This window comes from Sinocyclocheilus rhinocerous, unplaced genomic scaffold (assembly GCF_001515625.1).
Source record: "Sinocyclocheilus rhinocerous isolate Xijiao unplaced genomic scaffold, SAMN03320098_v1.1 scaffold302, whole genome shotgun sequence".
Taxonomy (NCBI): domain Eukaryota; kingdom Metazoa; phylum Chordata; class Actinopteri; order Cypriniformes; family Cyprinidae; genus Sinocyclocheilus; species Sinocyclocheilus rhinocerous.
In genome coordinates this window covers 440391-451308 of record NW_015638976.1, presented here as the reverse complement: position 1 = coordinate 451308, position 10918 = coordinate 440391, and the positions used below count along the sequence as shown (strand labels likewise).

The 10918-nt window shown below is 36.2% G+C and overlaps 2 protein-coding genes and 1 long non-coding RNA gene across 3 annotated transcripts in view; all 3 read right to left on the bottom strand.

Moving 5' to 3' along the window:
- On the bottom strand, positions 1 to 8031 carry LOC107750699 (uncharacterized). The gene is made up of 3 exons (XR_001641168.1): positions 8005 to 8031; positions 7624 to 7866; positions 1 to 46 (listed from the first exon to the last, which is right to left on the bottom strand). It is a non-coding gene; the product is annotated as an uncharacterized LOC107750699 (long non-coding RNA).
- LOC107750696 (GTPase IMAP family member 4-like) lies at positions 823 to 2565 on the bottom strand. The gene is made up of 2 exons (XM_016566208.1): positions 2364 to 2565; positions 823 to 2116 (listed from the first exon to the last, which is right to left on the bottom strand). Exons 1-2 carry the CDS (start codon positions 2509 to 2511, stop codon positions 1050 to 1052), a joined length of 1215 nt encoding a protein of 404 aa, XP_016421694.1. The 5' UTR covers positions 2512 to 2565; the 3' UTR covers positions 823 to 1049.
- A 753-nt stretch (positions 8032 to 8784) lies between the features above and the next one.
- LOC107750697 (guanylyl cyclase-activating protein 1-like) overlaps positions 8785 to 10918 on the bottom strand; it is a 4699-nt gene continuing 2565 nt past the window's right edge. The window contains exons 3-5 of the mRNA XM_016566209.1: positions 9819 to 9968; positions 9246 to 9336; positions 8785 to 9168 (exon numbers count right to left, since the gene is read on the bottom strand). Coding sequence (XP_016421695.1) covers positions 9029 to 9168; positions 9246 to 9336; positions 9819 to 9968 — 381 coding nt within the window. The 3' untranslated portion in view covers positions 8785 to 9028. The remainder of the gene's footprint in view (positions 9169 to 9245; positions 9337 to 9818; positions 9969 to 10918) is intronic.

Sequence of the window (10918 nt, the reverse complement as noted above, 5' to 3'; positions counted from 1 at the left end):
AAATAACATTCCTAGAACATTGCAGGGTGGTTATTTTTAAAATAACCTAAAAACAACTTATACAGAACATTCCCTATTCAGGTTATTTTTATAACCCTGTAAAACTATCTTTCCAATGAAAACGTTACAGCTGTTTTTTTTGTGTGTAATGTCCTGCAGAGCCCTGAAATTCGTTTAATGCAGCATTTACGAAAATACAGAAATAATAACAGTAATCATACAGGAACAAAGATGTTAGGGAAACATTCTAATAATGTTATACAAACCAAAAACTAACGTTCTATTTCCGCTAAGAAAACTTTCCTGACTAACCAAAAACGTCTCAGGTTACTTATGTAACCATGGTTCCCTGAGTAGGGAACGAGACACTGCGTCCTCCAAAACAATTGCCATAGTAAATACTTTTTGTATTTTCGAAAGAAATACTTTTTGTACGCGAAAACAAAAATAACGACTTTATTCAACAATTCGTCTCCTCTGTGTCCCTCCGCATCACCGTAGTGCCATTTTGGAGAATATCCACTGAACTCAAGCCAGCTTTTACGGGTTTGGAACGACATGGCGGTAAGTGATTAATGACAAAATTTTCATTTTGGGGTGGCGTATCCCTTTAAGTTAATGTCAATTAGCCGGAGTAAACTGTAGGTGAACAGAGAAGCATAATAACTTTTATATGTTCCACTGCTTCTTTATCGCAAGTTAGCGCAGACAGACATAACGTAACGTTAACAGCAAGCTAACGTGAAACACTGAGGAAAACGTCTTTTGTTTTTTATTTTCAATTAAAGCAGTTAAAAAGCAACACTGAATGTGTTTTGCGGAACATTGTTTTGGCTGTTCTTATATAGTGCATCTATAACACAGTATATTAAAATATATGGAAGTTAGCTTTAAACATATCTTAAATAACACTTCACATGCTTAAAGTTGTTCCAAAATAAGACATTTATTTTGGAACCATTCTTTTTTAGTACAATTTAAAAATTCATATAAAATCTGGGCTCTCTCTCTTCTTCATTCTTTAATGTCTATTTTATATTGTTCTCCTCTTAAATTCCTCTTCTTTTTCTCTCTTTATCATGATTCTCTCTTTCTTCCTCCATCTTCATGTTCATTTTCTCTATCTCTTGTTTAAGATTCTGATTATATTCATCCCACATTGCCTGTTCTCTCTTTCTCCATTTCTCCTCCTCTTCTTCTCTTTGTCTTGCTTCTTGTGTCTGTTTCTCCCATTCCTCTCGTTTTCTCTTCAGCTCCTCTCGTATCTTTCTCGCTTGTTCCTCTATGTCTTTAATGTCTCTTTTATTTCGTTCTTCTCTCTCTCTAAATTCTTCTTCTCTTCTCTTTCTCTCTATCTCATGATTCTGTCGTTCTTCCTCCATCTTCATCTTCATCCTCTTTTTCTCTTCTTCATGTTTGTTCACCAGTTCTTCTTTTTCTCTGTTCACTTGCTCCACTCTCTCCATCAGTATCTTCATCTGTTGTTCTTGTATTTCTCTTTCCATCTCTCTGAACATCTTACATGAGTAGTAGCTCCCTCCGTTTGCTTTCACCATGTTGTCTATCTTCTCCAGTAGATCAGTCACCTGTGTTCGGTCTCCAGTCTCTTTATTATTGAACACATGGAATCTGTTTCCACACGTTTCCATCAAGTTTATCAAAGGTGAACCAGGTTTTCCCAGATACTGTTCAATGGTTTTGTTCTGCAGAAAGTCTCCTCTGGTGAAGAGCACAATAGTGAACATTAATGAGTTTTCACCAAACGTCTCTTGGATGATTTTCACTGCTGTTTGTTCTTCTTGAGTGAATCGTCCCAGTGGAATCAGTAAGAGAAACACATGTGGTCCAGGCAGGATCATAGAGATGCAGTTACTCATTTCTCTCTGGATCTGTTCATTACGGAGTTCAGTATCAAACAGTCCTGGAGTGTCGATCACAGTAATGTGTCTGCTGCTGATTTCAGCTTTCTCTCTACGACACTCTTTAGTAACAGATGTTTGAGAAATGTCTGAAATAAATGTGTTTCTTCCTAAGATGGTGTTTCCAGTTGAACTCTTCCCAGCTCCAGTTTTTCCCAGCAGCACAATCCTCAGATCATCTTCTCTTACTCTTGAATCTAAAGATAGATTTAAAACAAGAAACCATAAAGAAACATTAAAAACAACATATTGAATTTCAGGTGAAGACTGTCAATTATCCAGATCATCACAGAATATTGTGTGTAATTTATACTGAAGCATCATGAGGTATTATATAATTTCTTCTGAACTCTGCATTTAATGTTATTGTTTTGTCTCCGAAATCTGTGTAGACTTCAGCAATCATGAAAAGTGATTAATCAATGCAGATTTCCCGATCATTACCTTGTGACTGAAACCACGTCTCTAATGATTGAATTCTCCTCTTCATTTCTTCAAATTTCTGCAGTTTCTCCATCTGTGCCTCCATCAGTGTCTCTGTGGAGAAACAAACACCACTATTTTCCTCAACCATCTGCTCCAGTTTCTCCATCAGCTCAGACACTTGTGTGTTCAGGTCAATGAAATGATGTCGTCCTCCAAATCTCTCAATGAGTGTTTGTTGATTCTTGAGCTGAAGATCCTCTGGATCTCCTCCATTTCTGCTTTGTCTTCATTATTAAGTGGAGCATCAGGAATGATGAGGATGAACACATGAACTCCAGGATGACAGAGAGACACACAGCGGTGAGTCTGACGCATCACGTCCTCCTCTGAGAGCTGAGTGTTGAACAGAGCTGGAAGCTCCAGCAGACTGATCAGACGTCCATCAAGCTCCACGTCTCTCCTCACACACTCTGAGCTCAGCTCGGATCTTCTCTCGCTCTGCTTCAGGATCAGGTTTGATGTGAAGGATTTTAATTCACTGTTACTCCCACACACAACCAGATTCAGCTTCACACCCTCTGGATCTGAAGGAATACACTAGATTAACAACGTGGTTTGAACTTAACAGTTAGATTAATGCTGCATTCACATGACGTTGGAATTACAGAAATCTGGCTACAAAAAGTTTTTAAAAGCCATCAGAGCTTGCTGTTACTAAGTACTGACCATCTAGGGTGCCCAAACTTGCTTCAGGCCCTTTTCATTATTTTTTTTTGTTGTTATTTTGAAATTGTAAACTATGGAAATAAAAACTAATCTTGCTTGAAATTTTAAAGAAATGTGTGATCTTTAACTTTTGGGAGTCAGATTATCTTTTACTCAGTTAGCTATTGACAGGAACAGAAATGTTGATATAGGGTGCCCAAACTTTTGCATGCTACTCTAAGTTTTTGCATAGTAACAAAATCTTTATTATTTGGATTCAGTTGTCCAGCACATCTCAGTGCAATGCAATGGTATTGATGGTATATACAGTAATGAGCCATATACTGTTATAATGTGTATCAAAGTGATGGAAACAAAAAGTAATAAGAGCTTTTCAGGTGCTCAAACTGGGATGTTTGAGACTAAATCAGTTACCTGACATGAATCCCACTGACCATACATTTTACTTTCTGAAGAAAAGGCTAAAGGTAAAAAGAAAAATGCAGGAGCTAAAACAGGCAGTAAAGGTAGCAGAGCATCACAACAAGGGAAGTAAGTTGCTTAAGACTGGAATACACTACACAACTTTTAAGATCTGAACAGATTTTAAAACACTGGGTAAAAATCTGGGCAGAAGTCATGTAGTGTATTCCAGCCTTTAGGGTCTGGTGCTGTCTAGAGAATATAGACTTTAGCCAGTCATTAGTTGCAAAAGATTCAACAATTTTGCTCACAAAAAATTATTAAGATTATATTTTGGAGTCCATTTCTCTCCTTGAAATAGATAGCTTATGTATAAAAAGTTTTTATTCATATGTGGTTCTGCTCATTAGAGTTAAATATCCTTTTAATCTTCTCCATTTCTGCTCGGTCTTCATTAGTAAGTGGAGTGACAGGAGTAACGAGGATGAAAAGATGAACTCCAGGATCACAGAGAGACACACAGCGGTGAGTCTGACGCATCACTTCCTCCTCTGAGAGACGAGAGAGAGCTGGAAGCTCTGTAACACTGAACTGATGTCCATCAATCATTCCATCTCTCTTTTGATACACTTTTCTCATCCCTTTCTGGGGGAGAGAAGTGAGAGGTTTACTTGTTACCCCTCTAAGCATTCTAGACACTGAGTTCTTGAGTGTTGAATTATTTCCACACAGCACAATGTTCAGCTTTGATTTCTCAGTAGTCATCACTAAAAAGATTAATTAGAAACAGTAGATTTAGTCCAACTTTGCTACCAAATGTATACTTCATTAAACAACAACAAAACTATTATATTGCCACACTGTTGTTTTCTGATCCATTCTTTCCTATCAGCACAATCCTCAGATCACTCACTGAAAAAGACACATAAACATAAACGAAATGTAATAATAAAAAAAGCACAATCATCACTTAATAATTTCATATTAAAAATTCTACAGAATTACCAGATTTAACACAAGACACTAGTAGTAATGTTACAATATCAAGCAACCCTTTCAGAAGCTTCAGAACATCTATGAAAGATTTATCATGAAGAGTTATCATCAATAATTATATTGACGTACTATTGGGATGATCATTACTTGGACTTTTACACATTTTGTTCACTAAAAATAAAAGAATGGCAGCTGCATAGAGTCCGGTGAGCATCAGGAGCCGCTAACACTTGTTCAGTACAGTAACCAGTACAGTAGGCTCTCCGTGGGCCTCAATCATTTCTCTGGTAACCACTTTGAAATTCTGCTTAGGGCCCCAAAAATGCTAGTCCTCAGTAAACCGACTGATCTCACAGGGAATCACCGATAGGAGGAATTATAGCCTCTGCTTTCAGAACATCAAACTGCCCCCTGAATCTTCACTACGAAGGATTCTGTCAAGCTTTGGAAATATTCAGATGTCTTCTTGTGTTTGAATGGCACAGAAACAGCTTCAACTTCAATACACGGAGATATTTTTTGCTCTACACTCAAGGCTACTGTATCAAAAGTGCTGTCTGACGTCTCTGATGTCACAAATGAGATCTCAGCTATGATGGACTGGAATATTTTTCAATCAGTGACAACTTACACCAATCTGTTCCTCAAACAAAGTTACTGTATGGGTTCAGAAGACTTGAAATTCAGGCCCAGATCTGTCTGGACGGGTTTTATGGTACTTTTATGATGGCTTTTGTCATTTTTGGAGAATGAGGGTGAAAGTCAGTGTCTACCTTCATTTTAGAAAAAGAGCATCTTTCATTGAAAACAAATAAATACAGTGCACTCTAAAATGATAAGTAGTGTACTGCATGGCTGAAGTAGTTCCAGGTCTGTTTACTGCGTTATAGTTCTATACGACTATAATTTCAATATGTTGCTTCAGAATTATACTCATTGTGAAACGTGCTTTACAGATAAATCTGAAGTTCATGTTTGATTGTAATGATTTTTATTTATTTTTTTTACATTTTAATTAAATGTTATTTTAAAGAGGGTAGAAAAAAAACTTAATTTGACAAATATTTCCACATATAATATTCTTAAATTTGCTCTGGCTGTACTGTGGCAATATAAAAGCCAATTACTTAATTAAAAGGAAAAAGATCATTTATATTTATACTTATAAGACGATGCCTAATATTTCTCACACAGCATAAGTTGGTCTTTCTATGCATGTGAAAATATAGCTGATTTTATCATTTGGGAAGGTAATTATTTCTATTGCAAGGGTATTATTATATTTGGGGTCTTTCTAATCAAACAGTTTGAAAAACCACTGATCTACATCGCATTCTGTCTCTCTCACAACGAGACATTTAAACACAAGTAACTTTATAAATAAAACACACATACGCGAGTAATTCACATTCACAGTTTTTTTTTTTTTACATAAATAAAAAATTACATTTTGACATATTGGGACTAATCATTATTTTTATTTTTGGGTGAACTATATTTTAATTAGTAAAACACAATATTACAACACATAAATGTTTGACACATCTTAGTATTACTGCCAGTGATTTAAAGGGGTGGTTGAACTGCCAGAATTTTAAAAGAGGATATCTCCGTTTGCATTGAACTTTCAGCTTCGTAACTTTGCAGATATTGTTTATGATCAAACAGCAACATTACACACTAACTAACGTTAAAAAAGTGAAATCGCAATCAACCACCCCTTTAATTTACTTACTGTCAGGACGAACAAGATCTGGACTATGTCTACGTCTACCTGCTGCTGCTAGAGAAGAACAATCACACACACACACACACACACACAGAGAGAGAGAGAGAGAACAGATAGTTTATCCATTATAAATCGTTTTAAAAAGCATGTGCACTGAAAACCTGTGACTTCACAAAGTTATTGATACACACAGATCAAAATAAGGAAATTATGATTTTTCTTATTTTCAGAACATCTACAGTGTGTCAAAATTACACTTCAGCTCACAGGTACTGCAATGATCTACGCAGCCTACATATAATATTAATAAACAGGCTTTTGCCACAAATCAACAAAGATAAGTGTAAAGAATCACAGCCTAATGAAAGACACCTCTTCCTGGTGTTCAGTGCCACGATTAAACATAAATGTAAGCAGTGAAATAGCATTCAATAAACTAAATTAAGTTAACAACTGTCTACAGTTGGCTAATATTTCATAAGCAATTCATAAACGGAGGAAACGTGGCGGCATATATTTGTATCCAATTTGATTCTTACCTGAACTTGACGCCATTTTCACAGCAACACAAATCGAAATCGAAATCGAAAGAAAAGCACTGATAAAGAGCTGACCTGCGCCCCGCCTGCAGAGACTGGGAAAATAACATACTATGCTCCTTGTGAAACGTGCTTTACAGATAAATCTGAATTTCATGTTTGATTGTAATGATTTTTTTTTTTTTATGAAACTTTCTGCGTCCATTCATTTTCCTTCTTTAAACCAGAAATGAAATACGGAAGATGCGGTTTCTTCTTTAACTGCTCTGATGAAAGCAGATAAACTCTTAAAAATGATTTTTAATTTAGATGAAGCAGCTTCTGGGTGTTAGTTCCATCTCTATGATTTCTCATTCATAATCGCTGAACTCATGCAGACGCGCTGCTGGAAGAGGTTTGGTGTCTTTGCGTGATTCAGCCAGATGGTGGCGCTGTAATGTTGAATTAAAAAGTACAAACACACAGAACGGGATTTTATTGTATTCTGTGTCATCTGTGCAGAAGCATTCAAGAAAGCTTTTCATTGCATTTTGTATATGATATTTGTACACACGACTTGAACTAGACGCTTGAAGAAGCTGGGTAAAAATATACATATAACACTTAATTTTCTATTTAAATTAATAGTTTGTACAAAATGACATTACTAAACTCTGTCAACAATTACCCCAGCAAACACAGAACGTTCCTCTAACGTTAGTTTTTGGTTCCCGTTTGGTTATTTTTTTTGGGAACCAACTACTAACCTTAAGGGGGGGAAAAAAAATTTTAGGTTATAATTTTTTGTAACCATAAAATAACATTCCTAGAACGTTGCATGGTGGTTATTTAAAAAAAAAATTTTTTTTTACTTTTTTTTAAAATAATTTATTATTTTTAAAATGACCTAAAAACAACTTATACAGAACATTCCCTATTCAGGTTATTTTTATAACCCTGTAAAACTATCTTTCCAATGAAAACGTTACAGATGTTTTTTTTGTGTGTAATGTCCTGCAGAGCCCTGAAATTCGTTTAATGCAGCATTTACTAAAATAGAGAAATAATAACAGTAATCATATAGGAACAAAGATGTTAGGGAAACGTTCTAATAACGTTATACAAACCAAAAACTAACGTTCTATTTCCGCTAAGAAAACTTTCCTGACTAACCAAAAACAAACCATAACAAAATAACGTTTGTTAGCTGGGACTCACCCTCACATTGTTCCAAACTCTTTAAGACTAGCGTTCATCTTTGAAACAAAAACAGGTATTTTAATGAAACCTGAGTGATTTGTGTTCCTCAGTTGAAGCTCAATTTACCCAACAAGTTCACGTTTCAATAAGTTCATAAAGACATGGCAAAAGTAATCCATATGAATCGAGTTTTTATCCAAGTCCCCTGAAGAGTCACGATCGCTCTATGTGATTTAACAGATTTAGTTTAGATTTTTATTCACATTAATTAACTCACATACACGGAGCACAGCAAGACCAGAGCCGTTGAGCCGTTGACATTTGAATTCAACGGCTCTGATCAAAACTAATCTGGCGCGCTTGATGCGTTAGAACCAATCAGATTTAGTCTCGCGTGTGACGCAAGCACGTCTGAGCCGGAGCCGTTTTGTTTTCGCGCTTCAAGTAAATATAGCAATTTTAAGCATATCTTTGGAAAACTGATTTATGTTATATTTATAACATAAAATATACCATAAATCAATTTTATTTATGTTTATATGATGGTGAAATGCTTGTGGGAAATATCTCAGGTGTTCAGTGTTTATATATGCGCACAGTTAAATGATTCTGATTAACCCTTAATAGATCATGTCAAAATATATATGGAGGTTGATTACAGTTATTATTCTGTATACAAAGAACACGTTTCATATTTTATTTTGTGTAAAATTACAGTAACATTACAAATGCACACTACAATACTTCATATGTACAATAATAATACTGAATAATATTAAAAGCGAGTTCTTGCAGGACACATTATTTGCCTACATCACAGGGCTGAAGAAACACTGCATTTTACAGGTTTTGTTCAAACCTCAGGTTGTAATGTCATTAATAAAACATGCATAAATGCACTTAAATAAAGCGTTTGCTCTAGTCTCGGTTATTCTGTGATTACAGGGAATAATCAGGCTTTTGAAATGCAGATGAACATTATTAATACTGTTAATATCTGATGCATCGAGGGTTTAAAGCTCTTCGGTCAATGCTGAATGAACAGCTTTAGAGTTGAGAAACGCTCCTCGTCTTCCTCTGGTTTGGCACCCTGATCTCGGGCTGGTCTGGGGTCAGTTGAGCTGCTGTTCAGAGTCGATGTCTGTGTAGATATTACTGGCGATATGAGTCAGATCCAGACTCTGGGTCAACATCACCGACAGAACCTCGTCCGCCTGGATGCCCTCGATGAACTCATCCAGAGACAGCTCGCCTGAACACACACACAGATACATATGTAAATCACATCGCTTCATTTGCATATTTAAATAGCACACATAGACAGATTACCGTCTCCGTTAACGTCGATCTTGTTAAACACCATGTCAGTCAATTCCTCCGCGGAAAACTCCTGCTCTACTCCGTTAATGGCTTCAATGGCCTGGAGCCGAAAAACATCAACAACAAAAGACAAAAGTGAGTTCTGTGGAATAAGACTCACCAGCAGGTGGCGCTGAAGAAAAACAAAGGTGCCACTGATTTAAAGGGACAGTTCACCCAAAAATGAAACTCCTCCTTCAGATCATCATTTCTCACCCTCAAGTTGTTCCAAAGCTGTAAGAAGATATTTTGAAGAATGTTGGGAACCAAGCAGTTGACATTAGCCGTTGACTTCCATAGTATGGCGAAAAATACTATAGAAGCTAATGCTACCGTCAACTGTTTGATTCCGAACATTCTTCAAATTATCATCTTTTATGTTAAACAGAAGAACGAAGCTCTTACAGGTTTGGAACAACTTGAGGGTGAGAAATGATAACGGTTTTCATTTGTGGGTGAGCTATGCACAGTTTAATGTGGATTCAGTGACACCAGCAGGTGGCGCTCAAGAGAAACACAGACGCCACTGAAGTCATCAGATACCTTGAAGATGAGCAGCAGCTCCTCGCGGTCGATGCAGCCGCTGCCGTCCACGTCGAACAGCTTGAAGTACCAGCGCAGTTTCTGCTGAACGCCACCCTTCAGAACCAAACTCAGAGCAGCCACATACTCCATGAAATCAATGCAGCCGTCCTGACGACATAATAAAACATATCAACTTATAACACTGGAAACAGTTATGATCCGTTTCCAGTGTCCTCTTCAAACTAAATTCAAGTAAAGTGTATTTTAAAGTTTAAGGCTTCAAATAGCTTTCGTGAAAATAAAATGTCAAAATACGGGTGAAATAATGTTCCATCGTCATTCAGTGCAACAGATATATTTATGTAGAAATGAAGACATATTATTCTGACCTGTATTTATTAAAATATGGTCCCACTTTATATTAAGTGGCTTTAACTACTATGTACTTACATTTAAACTAATCATTTGGTACAATGCACTTATTGTGTACATACATGTGTTTACATTGTACTTATATTTGAAAAAATATCTGCATGTAATTACATCTGTAATTAATTTATGTAATTCCATTTATAATTACACTGTAGACCCATCCCTTACAGCTTAACCCACCCTTAAACCTACCCATACCACCAAACCTGTCCCTAACCTTGCCCATATCCCACCTCAATAGCAGCAAAAGTGGGCCCAGTAAATAAAAGCAGAAGTGTTTTGCAATACAATATGAACACAGTAAGTACATTGCACTTATTTTTTGATGTAAATACATAGTAGTTAAGGCCACTTAATATAAAGTGGGACCAAAAATATAAAAGAAAAAGAGATCATACTAAATTTTAGCAAATTTTAAATTGTTTGAAAGTTCTTGCCGATAAATTTGTAAAACCTAGTGGTTTGAAGGATAGTGGCAAAGATTGGTAAAGATTTAAAATGACAATTAATTAGTTTTTGGGGGATGTGGGGGGGGGTAATTAGACTTAAATAGTCTTTTAGTGTCATCCAATGATTCTTGCTCTTCCTGACAAGATTTTTACACTGAATGTCTTCTGTAAATCATCAGGTTGAGGTTTGCCTATCTATCTATCTATCTATCTATCTATCTGTCTGTCTGTCTGTCT